This window comes from Piliocolobus tephrosceles, chromosome 6 (genome assembly GCF_002776525.5).
Source record: "Piliocolobus tephrosceles isolate RC106 chromosome 6, ASM277652v3, whole genome shotgun sequence".
NCBI lineage: Eukaryota > Metazoa > Chordata > Mammalia > Primates > Cercopithecidae > Piliocolobus > Piliocolobus tephrosceles.
In genome coordinates this window covers 1147322-1170389 of record NC_045439.1, presented here as the reverse complement: position 1 = coordinate 1170389, position 23068 = coordinate 1147322, and the positions used below count along the sequence as shown (strand labels likewise).

The following is a 23068-nucleotide window of genomic DNA, read 5'->3' as shown; positions in this document are numbered from 1 at the left end:
GGGTTTCACCATGTTAGCCAGGATGGTCTCGATCTCCTGACCTCGTGATCCGCCCGCCTCGGCCTCCCAAAGTGCTGGGATTACAGGCGTGAGCCACCGCGCCTGGCCCACCCCACCTTCTTCACCCTGCTCCGGCCTGTGCTGGCCTCTCTGGACCAGGTGTGCAGCTCGGAAGCATGACTGGGCGCAAGGGAGACAGCCCCAGGCAGAAGTAGCCCTGGGGCGCTGGGCCCCCTCCCCCATCAAGGCAGGAAAGGTGGACCCCTCACCCACACCCAGCTTCCTGCTCCAGCCTCTGAGTGAGGCTCAGGACTCTGCCTTTCCCCCAGGCAGGTGGACAGGGAAGGGGGCTGCAGATCAAAGCTCACTCCCCACCGACCTCCCCACATTCCTCCATTCACTGGATCAACAAACACACCCACTGGTAAGCACCGCTGCCAGGCGCCAGCTCCCAATGCAGATGAGTCAGCCCTACCCGTGCCCTCTCCCCACCCTCAGGTAGTGCCAGCGCAGGCACCAATGCTCGGGTCCAGGAGTGCACCAGGAGACCCAAAACCCAGCTTGAGGGAGGGCAGGAAGGCCTCCTGCTCTGGAAGGGGACCTGGAGCCCGGTGTGGAGGGCTGGCGGCAAGGCTTCCAGGTGCATTCCAAGAACTGCAGAGAGCCTGTCTAGGAGCAGCCGCCGCCCAGGTTGGAGGGTGTCCAGTGAGCGCCTGCCTTGGCTGGCTCCTCAGGCACACCCGGCACTCAGGAGCGCTCAGACGGGGCTGTTGCCAGCAGCTGCTCCTGCACTGGGGCTGAGCGAGCAAACTTCCAGGGCTGGGGCTGCTGCGCAGGGCAGGGTCTGCACAGGGAGCAGACGAACTTATCCCCCCCCAGAGGGGAGGCACACCAGGGTCAAAGGACACGCAGTTGGCCTCAAAGCAGAAACTGCTTCGGGGCTGGGAAGCCATTCAGGAGCCCTTCTCTCTCCCCTTGCCCTCACCCTGAGCCGTGGCCGCCACGGCCCACACAGCAGCCCCTCTGGAGAGAGATGTCAGGATTCCGAGTGGAGACACTTTACCCGCATGTTCTTGACCCTCAAACAGCCATTACGGGTACTTACTCTATTTTACAGATGGGGAAACTGAGGCTCCACAGGGTCATATCAGAGCCTGAGGCCGCACAGGGAGTGCTAGCACCGGTTCTCAGGGCAGGGGTTGCGTCTGCTCTGTCACACATCACACGTCACACGTCACACGGGGGCTCCCCCAGGCCTGCCTTCCTCTGCCCTCCCTCTAGCTGCCAGTGACCCCCAAACCCCAGACCTGGTGCACTGTTTCCTGCAGCTCTGAGGGTCAGACATCAGAAGGGACTGGGACTTCCAGACCTGGGGCCTGGCTCTCATCCCACCAGGTGGCTTTCAGCGCGGACTGTGGGCACGCCCCACGCTGGTCAACGTTGGCGGTGGGGGATGGGTGCCCCCCCAATCTAGGAGACAGATGAGGCTGGACAGCAGAGGGGTGGCAGAGAAAACCCACCCCATTGCGACACCTCCGCGGCCCTCATGCAGCTGCCTCCACCAACCGGCGAAGAGCGGCTGCCCAAAGCCGCCGAGACCCCATCAAGGGTGGAGGGGTCAGGCTGGGCTGCGGAGAGGAGGCCACATAAGTGGCCTGGTTGAGGAGGAGGCTGTCTGTCCCCGAAGCCTGGGAAGAGCCATCTCTGCCGAGGGATCCCCGGACGCGGGGACTCCGGATCCGGCTGGCCGGGGCAGAGGGAGGTGAGCGGCGCCTGGGAAGGATGGGGGTGTGGGTGGACGGGAGGAGGTAGAGGGCAGGGACTGGGCGGACAGTGGGGGCTGAGGCGGGGGACGGCAGCTCTGCGCGTCCCACCCCCATCTCCGCCCACCAGGAGCCAAGCCAGCGGCGACCGCGAGAGGGCGGCCAGGGTATTCACGGGTGTGGGGAGACCCCTTAAAGAGCCCTCAGGGGCCGGCCACAGTGGGCGGGGCCACCCCAGCGACCACCCCCCCCAGGCCCCGCCCCCGGCCCGCGCTCGCTCCCCACGTGGCCGCTGACGGGCGGGGCGGCACCGCCTCTTCCTCCCGCCCGCCCCCCGCCCGCCCCTCGCCCGCCTGGAGCCACGGTCCGAGCCTTGCGGAGCGCCGCAGTGGGATCCGGCTGCCCGCAGCCCCTGACCCCGTCCCGGACGGAGCTCCGGCAGCACCACCGCCCTCTGGCCGCTGCTTCATCGGGTAAGTCCTTGGCCTCGGGGTCCGCTAGGAGCCTCAGGGGAAACTGAGTCCGGGAGGAGGCGGGTGCGTGCTTGCGTCCAGGAGTGAGGCTCCGGGCTGCGGCGTGTGTGCCCCAGGTGGCGGCGGGCGGTTCCGCGGCGCAGGGCACAGTTCCCGGGAGGGGACCCCAGGGCACCCCTGGCCCCCCTGGCACCGCGCGCCCCGCTCGGGACTGTGGTCCTCCGCGGCGCGGCACCGCCCGAGCGCGCACTGCCCGCAGAGTGGTGGGCCCAGGGTCGGCCGGGCCTACTCCCGGCGCAGGCGGGATTTCTGCGCCTCGCGGCTGCCACATCCTGACCATGAATCAGCCACAGTTGGGAAAATAAACTTCAACTTCGGGTCCGCAGCCCGGGTGGCACCCCGAGGTGCGCGCTGGCCTGCGGCCCCACCCTGACTGCTTGGCTTCCAGCTGCCCACGCGCAGGTGGGCGCACAGGGGGCTCTCCCCCCGACCCCCACGGCTGGCAGGCTTAGGGGAATCAGCCTCCATCACAGTTCTCTGTTCCTTTTGGGTGGGGTAGGAGCCAATCCCTGTGCGCCCCCAGACCCACCCGTCAACCCTCTAACTGGGGAGTCGCCCCAGGAGTGACCTTGACTAAGGAGGGGAAGCGGGGTGACCAGCTGTGTCCCTGACCGCCCCCAGTCCCCCCTGGGGAGCACAGGCGTGGGGGGTGAACTGCCTTTCTGGGGCTCAAGCTCTCCACCCAGGGCTCTCGCAGCTCAGCTGTGACCACAGCGTTATTGTCCACTCCAGCTGGGCACACCAGGAGGCAGAGAGTGAGACCCTGCTGGGGGCAGGGAACCAGGAACCGGGCCAGAGGTCAGGCACGCCCAGAAGGCGCTGGATGTAGGAAATTCCTTTACCGCCAGCCCTGCCCCTCCCTCTGGCACTGGAATGGAGCAGGATACTTGCCCTCTTCGGGCCTCAGTTTCCACATTTGCACTCTGAAGGGTGGGACAGCAGCTCAGGCTGGGACCTGCTCCCTGCCGCCCTGCACAGGGGAAGGTGGGGTCCCAGAGCAGCGCTCCAGACCCCAAGGATGCCACCCAGCCAGGGACTTTTGGTGTGTGGGTGCTCAGCCCCCAGTGCAGCAAATAGCAGCCCTGGGTTCCAGGCCTGGGGTCTGAGACCTCACACTGCTCCCACCCCTGCCAGGGCAGCAGCAATTCTCTGTTCTAAAAGTCCAGTTGGTGCAGTGAGCCCTCCTGCAACCTGAGGGAGCTGACCCCTGCCCAGGCCCCGCCCTCCCACCCCTGGACTGTCATGGGCCCTGCAATCCAGCAAAGGGGGTGTCACTAGTGGGGACGGACCAAGTGGCCAGGTGCGCCTGTAGCCTCCACAGCCAGGGCTCCTGAGCAGCGAAGAGTTAACCTTCAGGTGAGCGCCCACTTTGTGGAGGAGCTGACGGCTGTCAAGCTAATGACACACCGCACTTGTGGGGACGTGGAGGCTCCTACCTGAAATAGACTCTGTGCGCCTTCCATCAAAGTGCAGTTACTTCTCAGGTTGGAAAAGTTATGGGGTTCATGCAGGCTGCGGGAGGGGTGGGTGGTGACTGGAAAGTAATTCGTTGCTGCCTGTGGGTGTGGGGCAGGACGCAGCTGGCCCAGCTCTGGACGGGGACAGTGAAGTAAGCTCAAGCCTCTGGCTTTTTGCTGGTGCCTGGAGGTCAAATTTCCCCGTAGTCAGGAATGAGACCTGACTCCCTGCTGCCAGCCTCCATCTTGCAAACAGCAGGTGTCTGATAGGTGTGTGGTTCATGGCCCAGTGGACACAAGACGTTGGAGAAGGCACACCCACCTGTTTTCAGGATGGTGGATGGGAAGGCTGGGAGGTGGAGACCACACAGGAGCCACTCTCTGGAGGGCAGCCCCCAGGGGCCACAGCAGAGCCAGGCCTAGTGGACGACTGAAGTCAAAGACATGGAGGCTGCTACCAACTGTGGGAGGGAGAGAGGGCACAGGCACGGGCTCCCCATCGCTGGAGGGAGAGAGGGCACGGATGCAGGCTCCCCATCGCTGGAGGGAGAGAGGGCACGGGCGCGGGCTCCCCATCGCTGGAGGGAGAGAGGGCACGGGCGCGGGCTCCCCATTGCTGGAAGGAGAGAGGGCACGGGCGCGGGCTCCCCATCACTGGAGGGGTGAGCAGGGTCCACCCACCTGGCCCCTGTTAGAGAGACTTCCACTCCTGCCAGCCTCACCCTAGGAGGGAGTCCTGCCTGGTCTGCCTCTGAGCACCCAGACAGCCTGAGTCCTGAGCTGGGGTGGGGTCTGTTCAGACAGCTGCCCCCTGCCCAGCACTGGTATACCCTGGCGACCGCCAGGCCAGGAGAGCAGGGCAGACTGGTGGTGTGTGTCCTCTCCTGAGGGTTCGTCCTCTCTCACTGCCCTTTCTAAGCTGTAATTAAATAAGGAACCACAGGGGCTGCTCAGGGTCACCCCTCTGAGGGCTCATGTCAGTCCCTGAGAGCCAGCCCCAAGCCGGGCCTGTTCCCTCACCATTCACGCCGGCCTGGGCCGTGTCTGTGTGCTGAGTGAGTGGGTGAGGAGGGAAGGAATGAGCCAGCCTGCTGGGTCCCACCACACGGTCTCCCACCCTCATCCCTCCCGGTGAGGCGTGGGTCCTGCAGGAACATTCATTTCACAGATGAGGCAAGGGACAGTCAGTGCCATTTTACACTCAGTGCCATCCATTCTGCCAGGAGGGGCTGATAAAGCCCCTACTGTGTGCATCTGCCTTTGTGCCCAGAGCCTGGAGCCCAGCCCCGCTCAGCACTGTGCCAGGTAGGCACATGGCACTTACTGGGTATCAGGGTGCATATGGGCCGGCCCCACAGAGTAGCTGGAGGCCGAGGCCCCCCACCCCTTGTTGCTACCACTGGGGTAGGCTCAGGGTCCTGGCACTGCCACTCTGGGAATAGGACAGGCCTGTCCTGGTCAAGTAGCCATTACCAGGCCTCCAAACTCGGGGGTTGGTAGGGCAGGAATAGGCCCGCCCTCCAGGCAACCACCTGTGTCACTCCAGAGCAGCCCATGCAGACAGAGAACTGCCCAAGGGCCAGCCTGGACCCCGGAGCCCTCCTGGCCAGTCAGGGCCTGGGTCACAGCCTAGGTGGTACGACCAGCATGGTCACAGCCCAGATGGGATGACTAGCGTGACAGCCCTGAGGACAGAATGGCCAAGGGCAAGGGCCAAGGCTGCTTTCCTCTTTCGCCTGCAGCTTTTCCCAGAGGCAGCAGCGGAGGGAGGGAGAGGGGCCAGGAGAGAAGGGCCAGGCTGGGCCACCCCGAGCCTCTGTGCCCTCAGTTCACTCCTGTTCTCACTCCAGAAGGGTGATTGGCCATGGCTGGGGTACCCTCTGTCTCCCTCAGCCCCAACCTCTGTCTGTTGGAAATGGCATGGAGACCCAGAAGGAGCAGATGGGCACCACTGGAGGCCTGGCCGGGCTCCTGGCGGCTGATCAAGGCCTTTGCAGGGTCAGAGGGACATGGGAAGATGCTGCCAAGGACCCCGGCCCTGGTGCCCTGGGCAGGGACCCCCTGCTCCCGTGCTATGACAGCTCTCTACCACCCCACCCTCTTCCTGTGACCTGGATACAATCTGAGCACCCCAAGGTCCAAAGTGGGAGAGGTGGGGTGGGGCGGATTGGAGGGCTGCCCTACTGTTACAGGGCTCTGCCCCAGGCCCACCTCACAGTGCAGACTGAGGCCCCCCAGGCAGCCCTTCGTGGGCCAGAACTCAACCAGGAGCCATACCTGGGGCAGAGGGCAGGCTGTCTGCTTCCCATTTTGCAGAGGAGGACTAATGTCAAAGCCTAGCTTTGAGGCTAGTTGAGGCACCGTTGAGGAGGGAGGGGGAGGGAACCAGTGGCCCACGGAACACACAGCCCTGGGTAGTGGCTTCTCTGTATCATCTCCAAGCCCCCATTCAGCTGTCGTAGGCAGAGGCCAGCCCCAGCCCCTCGCTCTGCCCAGCAAGTGGCCGGCCGCCCAACACACATGAGTCCCAGTGGGCATGGCCAGTGGTGCAGGGGTTTGTTCGTGCCTGAGCTGTCCTGGCCCTCGCCGGGTCGGGGGTAGACATGGCCGGCTGTGCAAGGAGGGCCCACTGGCCTCCATCTCCCCGTCTGTACCTGGGTCCTTGCAAGCCCTGGGGCATGGCCTCAGTGTGCAGCCTGCCTGCCCCACCCTTTGTGCTCCTAGGTCCGTGTTCCTGCTCCAGGCACAGCTCAGACTGTCACCTGCACCCAGCCTAGGCTGGGAGGAGGACACAGGTGGGGGTGAGGGAGCAGCCACCTGTCCCCACCTGCCTTTGCTTCCACCTTGTGCACAGACGTGAGTGGCCTGAGAACAGGAGCCCCTTGGGGACACCCAGGGCCCCTGCCTATGCTTCCATGTGCAGAGGGCCCCCCTGGCTGCCCCTTCCCTGGGCCAGGCCAGGCTGTGGAGGTACAGGCAGAGCAGTGAGGGGCTGCCTGCAGGAGCTGGCAGAGCCATGGGCCGGGCCCAGGAGGGGCCGCACAGGCGGTGCTGGCTCAGCCAACCCAGGTCAGAGCTACGGGGGCCCTGGAGAACATCCTGGCCATTTTACAGATGAGAAAACTGAATCCAGAATGGACCTGGCTCTCAGGCCCCTGGCACCTTCATGTCCCAGCAAGCACTGCCAAGCGGCATGTTGTACCCACGCTGAGGATCTTGTTTGCCCTGTTGGGCCTGACTGGCTGCCTGGCACTGGCTGCCTGGAGCAGAGGTCAAGAGACACTGAGCAGGGGCTGCGAAGACTCATGCAACGTCCCAGCCCCATCCCAGCTCCGTCCCAGTCACCAAACAGGAGGTGTGGGCTGAGCGGGAAGGCGGGTGGTCAGGGCATGCGCTGTGCGTGGTTATGCACTGGCATTACAGGCGGCGTCTCGTTGATCTGTCAGTAAGCTGTGGGGTTGGCATTGACATGCTCATCCGCATTTGAGGACAGGAACCAGGAGATCCTATGGGTCACAGGCCAGTCAGCAGCAGAGCCCAGTCTCACCCAGAATCAGAGCTGCCCCCACCCTGGACCCTGGCAGCAGCCCCTGGCCGTGCTGGGTGTGCAGGCTCAGCCTCTCCCCCACTCTCAATCTGTCTTTGTTCTCCCTGCTCCTGGGAAGGCAGCTGCTAGTGGGGATGTGGGCTGGGGGCAGGGACCATGGAGCCTGGCTTGTGGGCAGGCAGCGGGCAGCCGTCCTGTCCTGGCACAGGCAGGGTGGGGGCTGGACACCCTGGGGCCTAGTGAGGCACACAGCAATCAGGACCTGCACCCTGAAGCTGGGGCCTGGCTCCAACCAGCTGCTGCCCTTCCCCCTCCCAGGTTGAGAGATGCCTTTTCTGAGGACAGAGGGGGGATCTGGAGGCCTCGGAGGGAGGCATCTCTGAGTGTGTCTGGTCTGGGGGGAGGAAACCCAGGTGGGACATTTCTGGTGATGACCTCCTGGTCTTCATGCTCCTGGCCACCTGCCCCCATTGCCCAGCAGACTCCCTGCAGTATAGGTCTGGGGCCTGCGATAGGCCACCCCTGGGCTTATGCCACCTGCAGGGCCTGATCAGGCCCTGTGCCCTCCCCAGTCCCTAACCACAGATCTGCACACGTCACTCCCAGCCACAGCCATAGTAGGTGGCGGCAGGCCTTCAGACAGACTCAGGAAGTACTTCCAGTGCAGCCACTTGTCCCCACCACGCCTCTCCCTGGGCCCCCAGACTCCAGCCCAGATCCCCGGGAATGCCAGAGGTGGCCAGGCCCTCAGGGAGCACCCCGTTGGCCCTGCTCTTTGTGCAGTGGAGACACTGTGGCCTGGAGAAGGTGACTGGCGAGTCGCCCGCCCACCCAGGCCCTGCACACCCTCAGTGCAGGTGGAAGCGACAGCCTGGCTTCCTGGTGTGGGGCCGCCGCCCTTCCTGTCCTCCCTTGCCTGGGCTGCACTTGCCGACCCTCCTGCCAGTGAGCCCTCCTCCCAGTGAGCTGGGGCATTTCCTGTTTGCTGCATCCCCCCCACCCCTCCTACAGACAGAGCCACCCTCCTCCCTGTGGCTTCCACAGGGCTCTGTTCCTAACCCAGGAAGACGTACCTCCCCCAGGCCCATTGTCTGCCCCAGATCCTGGGGACACAGAGAGCCCAGCTGTAGCCTGGCTCCCGGACCAGTGGTGTCCCCTGGCATTCAGTGCTGGCCAGCCCGGACCCCCAGCCACCTCCACCAACACTTGCCAGAGGGCCATGAAGGACCCCTGGCTCCCAGCTCTCTCCCTGGGTGACCCAAGCAGGGGCTGCCACCGCTCTGAGCCCAGCTTCCCTCTGGGAGATGTTGCTGCTATCTTTTGATCATTTTGCTTGCTTTCTTCCTCAGTAGCAAACAACCGTATTCATCCTAGATGCAGCTTTGGTTAGTGATTGGGCAGGTGTCCTGGTGGCATCGCACACACCATGTGATTGAACTCCGTCACCATGTGGCCTGCTTCCCATCTTTGTCTTCTGATCATGACGCTGCTGAGAGCACCTTTCTACCTACCCACTCCCAGGGGGCCCTTCTGTCCTGCTGTGGTTCCCCACAGTGGCCCAAGGGGCCCTCTTTGCACAACAAGCGGAGTTCAAGATCTTGGAGGGCTTTGGAGGCAGGAGTCTCACGCTGCATCCAGATCTTGGGGACTGCAGGCGGCATGAGGGCTAGAGTGCTTCTTGGGTGTGCGATGGGCCAGGGGCCGTGAGGACACAACCAGCCCTCACTGAGGCCCAGTGCGCCCCATGCCCCTGGACAGGTGGCAACGGGTGGACCCCCATCCTCGCCTGCCTTGAGACCCCCTGTGTACAGGCCCTCCCTGGGCCTTGCCGGCAGTCGGTGAGCCACCAGGTCAGTGGAGGTCCCTCAAGGGGCCGTTGGCCGGGTGGGGAAGGTGACACATGCTGGAGGCTCAACGGAGCTGGTAGTCTGAGTGGGAGGGAGGGGAATGGGGGTCATGATAGGACAGGCTCAGCTCCAGGTGCCTCCACCGCCCTGCAGGGCCTGGGCTGCCCAGAACCCCGGGGTGCTGCCAGGAACGCATGCAATTCTAGAGATCCATGGGTTGCCAAGCAGTGGAAAAATTTGGGCTCTTGGAGGAGCTAAAAATACAGTGTGGCAGCCCCTGCCTCCTAGTTCCGGAATCCTCTCCTGCCGTTCTGGCCGCCCACCCCGTGGAAGACAAGTTCCCTCCCTGCACCCCCACCACCAGCTCTGGCTCAGGGCCCAGAAGCATCCATCCCGGTGCCAGTGCCAGAAGGGCCACACTGCAGCTGCCTGCCCACTGCCAGGCAGTGGCCCCCACAGGCGCTCATGTGCCCAGCCGGTGCCTGCCCTACCCCCGCCTCTGCTTCAGGATCCCCAGAGCCCCTTGGTCCCAGGCACAGAAGGCAGTACCTGCCTCCCCAGGGCTGTCCGGCTCAGGGCTTGGCCTGTTCCTCGTGGGGAGCCTGGACTTAGGCAGACCTCTCCCTTCCCTACCAGTGGGGCCTTCACACGGGAAGGGGCTGTCCCAGGCAGACTCAGAACATGTCACAGTGGGGCCTCCAGGCCCATTGGTGCTGGCTGAGGGCATAGGACCTCCCCCCTCCACGGTGCTATGGAAGGCCCTCCTCGCCTGCTTCCTGGGAGGCAAGTGAGGGAGCCGAGGCCTGGGGGCTTCAGGGGCTGGCTCAGGTCCCTCATGTGCTGGGATTCAGGCCTGGGTACCCTAACCCCAGCCCGTGTACTACTCAGGGTCGTGGGCCCATGCAGGAGCCCCCAGCTACTCTCCACAGCTCGGGGCTGGGCCTGCCTCAAGAGCCCATACTCCCTGGCTCTGGTTTTCTGTCTGCACCGCAGGGGCTGGGCACATGGCCTCAGGTCTAGTGAGGGCCAGCGATGTCCCTGTCCCCACCCACACCACACACTCAGCTTGACTGCTGACTGCCAGGCGGGGCAGTGGCCCAGCGGCTTCCCGAGAGTCAGTGCAGCTGCCCTAGCGTGTAGGCATTCGGATGGAGGTGCTGGCTTCACCACACCAGGCTGGCCAGGCCCGGGCCCAAAGGGGGACCCTGCCTGCAGGAGCTGGAGTCTGCGGGGAGAGGCATAGCCCTGTCCTCTGGAAGCCCCACACTAGTGCTGGAGAACCATGGTGACGTCTCACTAGCATGGGTGGGGTGAGCCCCTCGGACCTCAGTCTTCGTCTGCAGAAGACCCTGCCCTGTGCAGTTCCATTGGTGCTGGTGGACTGGGGGGATGGGGTGGATGGGACACCCCTTCTTGGTGTCCTGACCCTTTTGCTGTCGGAGGCGTGGGGTCTGGCCAGAGCCATCGGTACTGGGCCCTGCAGGGCCTGGATGGTCCTGCCCTGCCTCAGCCGTAGTTGGTGTCGGCTGTAAAAAAGATGGCGAAGAACGCAAATTCCTATGCCTGTGGGGAGGTGGCCACGCCCTACAGCCGGGGCTGGGGAGCTCTGAGGACACATTCCTGCGCTGGTGGCCCCGCCAACCCACTTTCCAGATGGAGAACGGGGAAGGGTAGCCTGCCCCGGGGCACACAGCTCAGCAATGAGACTCCCGCCCCCTGCCCTTCTCAGTTGGCACTGGCACCTTCCAGGGTATTGTTCCCCGTAGCCCCGTGCCCCTGAGATCAGTACACTGTGGATTCCTTCTGGAATCCTTGCAGAAGTGGACAGCACCCCCCAGGAAACACAGGCAAGGCTGTCTGTGCAGAGCTCGCTGTAGCCGGGAGTCGGCCAGCCACCCGCGTTTAGCAGATATTCAGGCGGGCGGGGCAGTGGGAAGCCCTCTTGGTTTTCTCATATGGATATTTCACTCTATACATAGAAAGCTTTTTATAGACAAAGGGAAGGCTCGGGGATGCCCTGAGAGAGGCTGCTGGCTGGAAGTCGGGCTCCTATGAGATGGGACAAAAATCACAGAAGCTGTCAGTTATTAACGAGGTCCCGGCCGTTTGGGGCCAGTGGCCAGATTGCAGATCAGAGTGCTGCATATATGGTCTGGCCGTGGTGTGTTTGCAGGTTCAGCCTCATGCTGAAAAGCAGTTGGAACATTCCCCATTATAGAGACCGGGGGGCCCGGATGAGATCGGGCAGCCTTGGTGGCATCACAGAAGGAGGAAAGCAGCTCTGGCCTCATCCTCCAGGTCCTCAGCTGGAACCCTGTCTATGCTGGGCCGTAGCCCAGCAAGGCCCTGCTCCACTCACTGCCCCCAGACAACACCCGGTGGGCCACAGTCAACTGGGGCAGCTCAGACACAGAGCCGGGCACCAGGCACGGGGGTATGGAAAGCTGACGGGCAGGAGGGCCAGTTTCCTCCCACCGTGGCTCCACCCCACTGACCAAGGGGGCTCCTCTTGACTGGGGTCTTTCAGGGACTTGCACAGGGCAAGGAGCACTGGGCAGTGCAAAGAGGGGCAGTACTCAGGTCAGGGAGCACTTTCGAGTCCAGGGACACCCTGGGGCCTGGGGCACGGTGGCTCGTGGAGGCACTGCTTGTCTCTAAAAGGTCAGGATTTTTTGCGTGGAGGGACCCCTGGGGCTCTTGGCTGGAGAGGGCGCTCTGGATGCCAGGGGCTGGGCCTGGGAGAGTTCATAACTCCGTCCGCTCAGCCTGTGCCAAGGAGACTCCGGCCAATGGAAGCGGGGGAGGAAAGGAGGGTCAGTTCTGGGGCCTCTTTAGGCAGCAGCGGCTGAGGTGGGTGGGAATACGTGCAGAGGCTCGGCTGCCTGGCTCTTCATGGTGGTGGGAGCCACCCCTACTGCTACCAGGAGGGGCGTCGGGGACCCGGGTGGCTCTGGCAGCTCAGCGGTCCGCAGCGATGAGAAGCCAGGGAAGCGTGAGGAGCAGCCCAGGGCAGGGTCCAGAGTGGGTGGGCAGAGGCGGCCGGAAGGTCCTGCGCATCTGGGTGAGTGGACAGCCACTGGGTGACCAAGAGGGCCGGGCCTGGGAGGGCGGCTTAAAACCACGGTGGGCTGGGGGCTCCGGGCTCTCTGCTGTACAGTGCCCAGACCAGGACCCCCTGCCGGGAGGAGGGGCATCCCAAGGACAGCCTCTCAGGATGCTCCTGGCAGCCTGATGCTGGAGGTGCAGAGGAGGAAACAGACCCAGGCAGGATGAGTGACTGCGCCCAGGTCTGCTGGTGAGGGCCCGAGCTGGGGACACGCAGATCAGACCTCTGGCTTACACCTGTCAGGCTGCCTCCTGGAAGGAACCCGCTGGCCCCCCGGGGCAGTTGAACAGGCGGAGGGCTGAGGGGCGGTGTGGGGAGTAGGGGCTGGACTGCCAGAAACACCAGGCTTGGTTGTGGGCCAGGCTGGGGAGTGGGCCTGAGACCTCAAGGGCAGGTGCTCCAGGACACTCTCCCAAGGCAGGAGGGGAGGAATGGGGCCTCCAGTGGTGAGGACAGCAGCGGGGCTGGGGCCAGAGCCGCCTGGGGAGGCAGGCGCTTGGGTTCTCAACCCCGCTTGGCTTCTGTGACCTCAAATGCCCCTCGGCCGGGGATCCCCTGACTTACCAGGCTGCACAGCGCTTGAAGCAAAGCCATGTGGGACCTCCAGTCACAGCCCAGCCGTGCCCAGGTGAGGGACTGTGGGCACAGACCCAGCTTCTCTGGGACCCAGCTGCCTCCAGTTCCCCACCTGTTGCAGGAGGTATAAAGTGCCTGCCTTGGAGGCGGTGGGAAGCCAAGGGCCAGGGTGGAGAGTGCTGGGCCAGGGTGGAGGCTCAGAGCGTGTGCCTGCCAGGCCCGGCCCCCGAGCTCCCTCCCCGAGGCTCCACGCAGCCGTTCTCAGACGCTAAATATAAGATTTGAGCCATACATGGTTGCAGGAGGGCCTGGGATGCCCCTGACCTTCGAGGCCAGTTCCCAGGGTCTGTGGTTGGGGACAGCGGCTGGGGAGATGTGGTGGTGTGGAGCTGATGTCAGAGGTGCAACCGCCTGTCCTGCTGTTCTGTTTTGGGGAAAGGCACGTGTTGGGGCTCTTCTGGGCTGGGCCTGTTACCGGGGTGTTCCCAGGGCTGAAGTCAGACGTGTCGCGACTGAATTCTGGTAAAACCCTGAGTGCCAAGGGTCTCCGTGTTCCTGTTGGTGTGAGCCCCCCACCTACACGCAGCTGGGCAGACTGAGGCCCAGGGGAGACCCGGGAGCCGCCTCTCCTCCCCAGCCACGCTCTTGACGCTGTGGGCAGCCCAGGCAGTGCCTGAGGTTTGGAATCTCCCTGTCCATATTGTCCACTGGGGCGGGGGAAGTGCCCTGGGGTGAGATAAGGGAGCCTCAGATGCGCCATTTTGTTGCGTCATGACCACGGGTAGTGTTCCAGCCAGTGGAGCCTCCCGCTCCCCCCAGTCCTTCCCAAGCTCATCCGGTCCTGTCAAGTCGCAGGGGCCGTGCTGGCCTCGGAATTGCGGTGCAGGTTTCTGAGCCGGCTCCTCCCCTCCTAGCCCTGAGCCTGGGGGTCCACATGCGTGCAGTGGGGCCCTTCCTGCCTGCTACCTCAGTTGCCGAAATTCGGTCAGGGATGAGTACAGGGAAGCCTAAGATATAGCGGGGGACACAGAGCTACTCCTAACCCTCAGCATGGCACGTGAGCAGGAATTGCAGCAGAGAAACTGAGGCTGAGGGAAGTGGCCCGTCTGCACTGGTGGCCAGGAGGACAGCCCCCGTCCCCTCCCCGCTGACGGCTCCCTGCCCTCTGCCCGCAGCTTGGCAAGATGTCGGTGAAGGAGGGCGCACAGCGCAAGTGGGCAGCGCTGAAGGAGAAGCTGGGGCCACAGGACTCGGACCCCACAGAGGCCAACCTAGAGAGCGCGGACCCTGAGCTGTGCATCCGGCTGCTCCAGATGCCCTCTGTGGTCAACTACTCCGGCCTGCGCAAGCGCCTGGAGGGCAGCGACGGTAGCTGGATGGTGCAATTCCTGGAGCAGAGCGGCCTGGATCTGCTGCTCGAGGCGCTGGCGCGGCTGTCGGGCCGCGGTGTGGCACGCATCTCGGATGCCCTGCTGCAGCTCACCTGCGTTAGCTGCGTGCGCGCCGTCATGAACTCGCGGCAGGGCATCGAGTACATCCTCAGCAACCAGGGCTACGTGCGCCAGCTCTCCCAGGGTGAGCCGCAGTGCGGGAGGGCCGCCCAGGCGGACGCTAGGGACTTGGTATGAGGCTTCAGCCTGGAGACCCACCAGGAGGAAGGCAGCCAGATAGGCAAGGAGGGCTTCCTGGAGGAGGACTGGCCTCCTGGGCTCAGGAAAAATATCCACATTCACTCCTAGTCTGAGGCTTCCAGGTGACCCCAGTCCCCGCACTGCTGCACCAGCGGTCCCCCCTGTGTTCTGTGGCTCTGCTCCACCCTTCCTCCCCATCCTGTGCTGGCTGTCACCCTCTGGCCTCTCTATCCTTGTCCACACCTCGGCGGCAGGAGTCACCTGAGTTAGAGATGCAAATCCACCCGAGTGGCTCCTACATACACCTGCCTGGCTCCAAGCCCTTCAGCCTCAGCCCGGACAGAGCCCTTCAGCTCTGGCCCACATCTACTGATGATGTCACCCTCCACCTCCCAGCGCCTCCCTCCCTGCCCTGTCCCCTACTCCAGCACCCAGGGACCTCGTCCCCGGCAGGCAGGCCTCTTGTCTCTGCCTCTGCTCATGTTTTCTGCCTTTGTGTCCTCCAAGGTCCTGCGCTAAGCTCTTAAGCCCCAGCTCCCTTTCCCCTCCTCCAGGAAGTCTCCCCAGCCTGTGCCCAAAGTTAGTCCTGGCCCCTCGAGAGAACCCCTTGCTGTGCCGCTCCATGGCTGCTGCCAGGTCCCACCGATGCTTGGGGAGGAGCTAGGGTGGGCAGTGATGGGTGGGGCGGGGCCCATGGGGGCAGCAGGTACCTGTGCGGGCAAGCAAGCCAGAGGCACCTCGTTTCCGTTGGACCCAGGGGACAGAGGCAGGTGCAGGGCCAGCCACTCTCAGCCTATCTCCCCAGCCTGGGCCTGGCAGGGCCCCTCTATGGAGTCTTTTGTGAATTGTTCTCCGCAGGGTCAGATGAGAGACACCCCCAGAACTTTCACAGCTCCAGGGATGGGGTGGGAGGCAGGGTTTCATAGGAATGAGGTTATGTCTGCCATAAACACAGTAAGTGCTGCATTGGGAGAAAACCTGGGCCCAGAGCCAGTGACAGGATGGGGCGGCTGCCTCCAAGCCCTTCCCTGCAGGGTCTGGCCCTGTGGTCCAGGAGCAGAGTCAGGACACCGAGGAGTGGGCAGCTCGTTGGGTCCCAGCCCTTTGTTCAGCACTGCGGTGGGCCACAGACAAGTGCCCGGCACCCCCTGGCATCCGCCTGCCAGGCCCAGAGCCCCAGCCCTGAGCCCAGCTGCACAGGCATAGGAAAGGGTGCATTGGCCCTGCTGAGCCTGCCCACTCCACTCTGGCAGCCCTGGACACATCCAACGTGATGGTGAAGAAGCAGGTGTTTGAGCTGCTGGCTGCCCTGTGCATCTACTCTCCCGAGGGCCACGCGCTGACCCTGGACGCCCTGGACCACTACAAGGTGGGCGGCAGGGCCTGGGCCTGGGCACGTGGGGCTCCCTGCCTGGGTGTGCCCTGACCCCGCCCTCCCCGCAGACGGTGTGCAGCCAGCAGTACCGCTTCAGCATTGTCATGAACGAGCTCTCCGGCAGCGACAACGTGCCTTACGTAGTCACCCTGCTCAGCGTGGTCAACGCCGTCATCCTGGGCCCCGAGGACCTGCGCACGCGCACCCAGCTGCGGAATGAGTTTATCGGTGAGCACCTGCCCTGGGCTGCATGCCCGCTCCTGCCCGCCTCTTGGCCAGCGTATCCCATGCTGCATCCACCTGGGGAGGTGGGAGCACCACAAAACCTGCCCCCGGCCCAGGGCTCCAGAGGAAGGCACCGTCTCGGGCCTGCCACCAACTGCCCCTTCAATGGACATGGGCCTCAGAACGCCTGGGGGTCAACCCTGGACTGTTCTCAGTTACGAGGCTGGCCGGGCAGTGGAGCGGGACGGGGCCTGAGACCTGGTTCCAGCCCTACCTGTTCTGGCGGTGAGCCCTGAGTAAGCATCGCTGTGTCCAGCACGATGTCTCCCCTCAGGTCTCCCCTCTGGAGCCCCAGGTCTCTGGTGTCCCGTGACTGCAGCAGAGCAGGCCGGGTGCTCTGGATGGCAGAAGTGAACTGGGGATGGTGTCTCCCCTCTGGAGCCCCAGGTCTCTGGTGTCCCGTGACTGCAGCAGAGCAGGCCGGGTGTTCTGGGTGGCAGAAGTGAACTGGGGATGGTGGGGTGTGGCCTCCAAACCCTCTGACCCTGTCCATCCCTTCGCAGGGCTGCAGCTGCTGGACGTCCTAGCTCGCCTGCGGTGAGTCCCCACTGTGGCGGTCCTGCCGGCTGCCCCTACTGCTCCCAGGGCCAGGCCCACCTGCCCTTTGGATCCCAGCCACCTCACCTAAGCAGCATCTCCAGATGGCAGGGAGGTGGCTCCCCCGGAGTAACCCCAGGGGGTCCAGCCAGAAGCCAGGTCTTAGGCTAGAATCCAGCTCACTGTCCCTGGCAGCTGCCCACAGAAACGAGGGTTGCAGCAGCCATAGAAAGGACAGAATGAGCTCATATCCTTTGCACACCATGGATGGAGCTAGAGGCCATGATCCTAAGTGAACCAACCCAGAAACAGAAAATGAAATGCCAATAAGAGGGAACTACAGGGTGATTCACGTGGATGCAAGATGGAGTCAGGGGCATGGGCTCCGGGAGCGAGAGTTGAAAAACTACCTACAGGGCACAGCGTTCATTGCTACTTGGTGTCAGGCCCACTAGAACAAGGGTCCCCAACCCTCCGGCTGCGGACCGGTAGATGTCTTGTTGGAACCAGGCCACGCAGCAGAAAGTGAGCGGTGGGCAGGCATTCCCGCCTGAGCTCCGCCTCCCGTCAGATCAGCACCGCATTCGATTCTCACTGTGCATACACATGAGGGATCCAGGCTCCTCATGACAATCTAATGCCTGATGATCGGGGGTGGAACAGTTTTATCCCTAAACCATTCCCGTCACCCCAGTCTATGGAAAAATTGTCTTCCACAAAACCAGTCCCTGGTGCCGGAAAGGCTGGGGACCACTGCCCTAGAAGGCCAGTCCCCTGCGTTACACAGTGTACTATGTGGCAAACATGCACGTGTACCCCGAGTCTAAAATAAATTTTTTTAAAAAAAGAAACTAGGGTTGCCAGGTACTGTATGGGACATGAAGTTCATTCAGTTTTCAATACACAACAGACAATGTTTTAGCGTAAATATATCCCAGATGTTGCATGGGATATACTTATGCCAAAAGTTAGTCATTGTCTGTCTGAAATTCAAATTGAACAGGTGCTCTGTAGTTTCATTTGCTAAATCTTGCAGCCCTGCTGGGAACCCACTAGCTGGGAAGCTCTATCCCAGGCCTCAGTCAGGACTGTACTCAGGGGAGTCAGCTTGGAGGAGCCCAGGGCTAGAACGCCTTGTGTTGAAATGGCCTCAGGAGCCAGGCGCAGTGGGTCACACCTGTAATCCCAGCACTTTGGGAGGCCAAGATGGGCAGATCTCCTGAGGTCAGGGGTTTGAGACCAGCCTGGCCAACGTGGTGAAACCCCATCTCTACTAAAAGTGTAAAAATTAGCCAGGCGTGGTGGCATGTGCCTGCAATCCCAGCTACTTAAGAGACTGAGGCAGAATCGGATCCCAGGAGGTTGCAGTGAGCCGAGATCGTACCACTGCACTCCAGCGTGGGTGACAGTGAGACTCCATCTCAAAAAAAAAAAAAAAGAAATGGCCTCAGGGAAAGTTTGCCCGCATGAGTGCCTGTGCCCCGGCAGTGTGGGCTGAAGAGGGCTGGCTCTGCCTGCAGAGGGCTCTGCTCATTGACCAGACTGAGATGACTGGCAAGTCCTAGGCCCAGTGAACACGAAGGTCCCTCCGGCTCAGGCCAGAGCCCCGCCCCTCCTGTATCCATGCAGCCCTGTGAACCCACCTCAGGTGTGGTCTTCACTGTGGCCACACAGCACATAGAGGAGAGCCTTCCCTCCCCCAAGGTCACGGCCGGTTCCATCGTGTGCCACCTCCCCAGGCCTTAGTGCATGTTATGTGACAGGAGTGGGAATGCTCACCCTTCCCCTTCCCCAGGGGCATGCGGCTGCCCGGTGACCTGGGGGCAGCCTGTGAGGGCGCAAGGCACTGACCTGGGAGCTGCCACTCTTAGCCCGCCCTCCCTGGCTATGTGGGCCACATGTCAGCCACAGCTGGCCACGAGCTGGCTCAGAGTCCCGGGTGGGCTGAGCAGGGCTGGTACACTGGCGCCGACCCGGGCTGCCCCATCTACGTGTTGGTGGTGGCAGCAGCAGCAGGCTCAGCCCACCTGGCATCTCCCACACAGAGACCTGGAGGATGCCGACCTGCTGATCCAGCTGGAGGCCTTCGAGGAGGCCAAGGCTGAGGACGAGGAGGAGCTGCTGCGAGTCTCTGGTGGGGTCGACATGAGCAGCCACCAGGAGGTCTTTGCCTCCCTGTTCCACAAGGTGGGCTGGGGGTTGGAGGATCGGAGGGCAACCCTCCATTGCAGGCTGTGGCCCTGAGGTCCAGAGGCTGGGCCTGGAACGGTCCTCCCTGCCCTGGTCAGACCCTGCTGTGACCTGGCTGTGGCGCCAGCTCTGGGGTGAGACTCCAGGGAGCAGCAAGGGGCCAGGGGTTGGAAAGGGAGCTGGTGCCTAGAGTGGGCAGCCTGGGGGCAAAGCCAGGGCCTCAGGACCCAGAAGGACGGGGCTCCAAAGACCAGCACGGCCTACAGCCGGCTGTACTGTCCTGGGCCCCAGCTACCCAGTCCCATCAGGTGGGATTCAGAGGCCTCAGGGCCTGGTGAGGCGCTAAGAGGCTGAATTCCCGTCGAACTCAGGCCCTCCCCTCATTCCCTGAACCTGGCAGCTCTCATCTGGGGGCAGTTGTGTCCCCAGGTGGCATCTGGCAACATCTGAAGACATTTTTGGCTGCCATGACTAGGCAGGGGGTACCATTGGCATTGCGTAGGTTGAGACCAGGGGTTCTGTTTAACATCCCGTAATGCACAGGACAGTCCCACATGTCACCAGTACCACAGTCGCTGAGGCTCTCATCTCTAGGAATCCGTGGGAATAGAGGGGGTGATGGGGCTGGATGCCCTGGCAGATGGGCCAACGGTTCTCAGTCCACCGGGGAGGGGCCGGCTGCTGACCCGCACCCCACACTCGCCCGTCCAGGTGAGCTGCTCCCCGGTGTCCGCCCAGCTCCTGTCAGTGCTGCAGGGCCTCCTGCACCTGGAGCCCAGCCTCCGCTCCAGCCAGCTGCTCTGGGAGGCCCTGGAGAGCCTGGTGAACCGGGCCGTGCTCCTGGCCAGCGATGGTGAGGGGGTGGGGCAGGGGTGTAGGCACAGCCTGGTGGGCAGACAGTGGGGTCCTTGGCCCCACCCATCCTCTACCTAGGGGAGGTGGTCGCTTTTTCTTGCCTCCTCCTCAAGCCCCCCTCCCCCCCCCCCCCACTCCCTTGTCCCTTGACCCTGGACATCCCCTACTGCAGCCCAGGAATGCACCCTGGAGGAAGTGGTTGAGCGGCTTCTGTCTGTCAAGGGGCGACCCAGACCGAGCCCCCTGGTCAAGGCCCATAAAAGCGTCCAGGCCAACCTAGGCCAGAACCAGAGGGGCAGCTCCCCGCACAACACTACAACCCCCAAGCCCAGCGTGGAGGGCCAGCAGCCAGCAGCAGCTGCTGCCTGTGAGCCCGCAGACCACACCCAGAGTGACAGCGTCCTGAAAGTTTCTCAGCCGAGAACCCTGGAGCAGCAGGCGTCCCCTCTTCCCCCACCCACCCCCCTGCTCCCTGGTTCCAGTGCTGAGCCCCCTCCCCCTCCTCCCCCACCCCCGCCTCCACCCCTGCCAGGCCTGAGGACCACAGCACCCCCAGCACTTCCTCTGTCACCACCCCTGACAAGCTCCTGTGAGTTCCTGCCCCCACCACCTCCACCACTCCCGGGCATGGGATGCCCGCCCCCACCCCCACCCCTGCTGCCTGGTATGGGCTGGGGCCCTCCTCCACCCCCACCTCCACTGCTGCCCTGCACCTGCCGCCCCCCTGTGGCGGGAGGCGTGGAGGAGGTCATCGTGTCCCAGGTGGACCACAGCTTGGGCTCCGCCTGGGTCCCCAGACATCGGCGGGTGAACCCACCCACACTGCGCATGAAGAAGCTGAACTGGCAGAAGCTGCCATCCAACGTGGCACGTGGTGAGGGTCCCCAGACCCCCAAGAGGAGCCTCCCCTAGGACAGGGGCTGGTCTCTGCTGGGGAGAGGGGCAGGTGGCACATGGAACTTGTGTGCATGTCCTGCCCGTGCGTGGCCAGGGCAGCCCGGCCCTTGCTCTGGGCTCGGCACCTGTGGTTGAGGTGGGGACAGGGGAGGAGCAGGGCGGGGGCTACCTCTGAGGACCCCCTTCCACTTGCTCCCGTGAGCCAGTGTGTCTGGGGTGCCATGGTGCCCTGGGGCCCGGCTACAGGTCCTCAGGTAGGGAGGTAGGGTGCCTGCTGTATGCCGGACCCACTGGGCCCCAGGCAGGTCATCCTTCAGACCCTCTGGGAGGCTCCAGTCCTTGCCTGCTGGATCACCAGGCCCCGGGGCTGCAAGAGCCTCACTGGCCATGTGCCCACTCAACAGAGCACAACTCTATGTGGGCGTCCCTGAGCAGCCCCGATGCTGAGACTGTGGAGCCTGACTTCTCCAGCATCGAGCAGCTCTTCTCCTTCCCTGCGGCCAAGCCCAAGGAGCCCACCACAGCAGCCGCACCGGCCAGGAAGGAGCCCAAGGAGGTGGGGACGGGGAGGGGACTCAGACCGGGGCCACCTGCCAGGTCACCCTCCGGTACCAGCCTGTTGGGTGGGGGGTTTTCCAGATCACTTTCCTCGATGCCAAGAAGAGCCTGAACCTCAACATCTTCCTGAAACAATTTAAGTGGTGAGTGACAGAGGTGGCCCCCATCCCAGGCCACGGAGCCTCACCTCCACCTGAGCCTCCCGACTTGGGCCCAGCGGTGCCCTCTGCAGGCCACCACGGGAAGTGCATACTGCATCCCCTGGGCAGGATAGTGGGCGGGGAATAGCCCCATGCTGCCCCAGCTAGGGGCTGTCCAGGCTCCTGGGGAGAGAGCGCTGGGACCTCCCCACAAGGCCACAGACAAGCAGTGGCTAAACCAGGGCGAGGACCTGGGCCCTGACTCTCAGCCCCCTAGTCCTTTCCTGCTGTGGTGTCCAGCACTGGCCCAAGGGAGCTGGCTGAACTGACCCACCCTACATCTCCTGAGCAGGGCCCATGGAGGGAGAGCGAGGGGAGGAGTCAGTCTGGGTCCCCTTCACCGCATGACCATGGGCAGACAACTCGACCGCCCGGTGTCCCACCTGCCCTGGGCACCCCATGACTGCGTGGGGAGACCCTGCCAGGCGGGGTCCCAAAGAGGCTGGGTGGGGTTGACTCATGGTTCACCCGCCCCTGCCTGGTCCTCTTCCTGCTCCAGCTCCAACGAGGAGGTCGCTGCTATGATCCGGGCCGGCGATACCACCAAGTTTGATGTGGAGGTTCTCAAGCAGCTCCTTAAGCTCCTTCCGGAGAAGCACGAGGTGAGAGGACCACCCCCACCCCCTGCCCCCAGTTAGTGCCACCAACCAAGGGAGAGGCTGTCCCCGGGGCTCCTCCCAGGAGGGAGACAGAGAAGGGAGGCATCCCAGCCCCACCTCTGCCGTGAACCGTGAGCCACAGGGAGCTGTGATGGGACTGGAGGGGCTGAGCCCAGCGGGCAGTCCGGGAGGGCGGGAAACTGGTGTGGGGGAATCCCACACGCCGTCCTCCTCCTGGCAGATTGAAAACCTGCGGGCATTCACAGAGGAGCGAGCCAAGCTGGCCAACGCCGACCACTTCTACCTCCTCCTGCTGGCCATTCCCTGGTGAGCACAGCCGCCCGCAGACCCCAGGGCCTGGGCCCTAGGTGGGAGGAGAACAAGAATAGGGAGCAGGGCCCAACCAGGGTGGAGAAGGAGCTGTGCCAATGGCTGCCCCGGGCTCCAGGAGCGGCGTTGCAGCTGTCGGGCTTCTAAACATCACTTGAGCCCCACCCCCAGTCCTTCCCCTCAAAGTGTGAGGCTCGAGGCCTCTGGAGCAACTGGTTCCCACTCTGCGCAGGCCCAGGAGAGTGCCTGTTGGATGGGGCAGGCAGTGGAAACCCTCTCCCTTTGCCCACCACCCAAGCCAGAGCCCTGTGCTGAGTGCCCCTCTGGCAGGGACAGGGGGGTTATTCAGGCCACTGATCTCTGTCTGTACCATCCCCAGCTACCAGCTGCGAATCGAGTGCATGCTGCTGTGTGAGGGCGCGGCCGCCGTGCTGGACATGGTGCGGCCCAAGGCCCAGCTGGTGCTGGCCGCCTGCGAAAGTGAGTGGGGCACGTGTGCAGGAGGGACAGGCCTCCGAACTAGAGTCGGAGGGCTGCTCGGGGCCCCTGCTACTGCCAGTATCATAACGGCTGCTAAGAGCACCCAAGGGTGCCAGCCTTCACCACTCCAAAAACCGCCCTGCTGCCACCACCTTGGTGCACACACCTGCTGGACACACAGACACATGCATGCACACCGCCACTCTCGGACACGTGCACACGCGCACACCGCCACTCTCGGGACACGTGCACACACGCACACCGCCACTCTCGGGCACGTGCACACACGCACACCGCCACTC

General features: G+C 63.6%; 1 protein-coding gene across 6 annotated transcripts in view; it reads left to right on the top strand.

Annotated features, from left to right (window-relative positions):
• Window positions 1-2098: 2098 nt before the first annotated feature.
• INF2 (inverted formin, FH2 and WH2 domain containing) overlaps window positions 2099-23068 on the top strand; it is a 35320-nt gene continuing 14350 nt past the window's right edge. For all 6 annotated transcript variants that reach the window (XM_023205755.1, XM_023205754.1, XM_023205753.1 and 3 more), the window contains exons 1-13: window positions 2099-2236; window positions 14005-14404; window positions 15714-15829; window positions 15904-16063; window positions 16624-16657; window positions 18703-18844; window positions 19559-19700; window positions 19875-20576; window positions 21004-21155; window positions 21239-21300; window positions 21857-21959; window positions 22198-22283; window positions 22666-22766. In XM_023205755.1, coding sequence (XP_023061523.1) covers window positions 14014-14404; window positions 15714-15829; window positions 15904-16063; window positions 16624-16657; window positions 18703-18844; window positions 19559-19700; window positions 19875-20576; window positions 21004-21155; window positions 21239-21300; window positions 21857-21959; window positions 22198-22283; window positions 22666-22766 — 2191 coding nt within the window. In that variant the 5' untranslated portion in view covers window positions 2099-2236; window positions 14005-14013. The remainder of the gene's footprint in view (window positions 2237-14004; window positions 14405-15713; window positions 15830-15903; window positions 16064-16623; window positions 16658-18702; window positions 18845-19558; window positions 19701-19874; window positions 20577-21003; window positions 21156-21238; window positions 21301-21856; window positions 21960-22197; window positions 22284-22665; window positions 22767-23068) is intronic.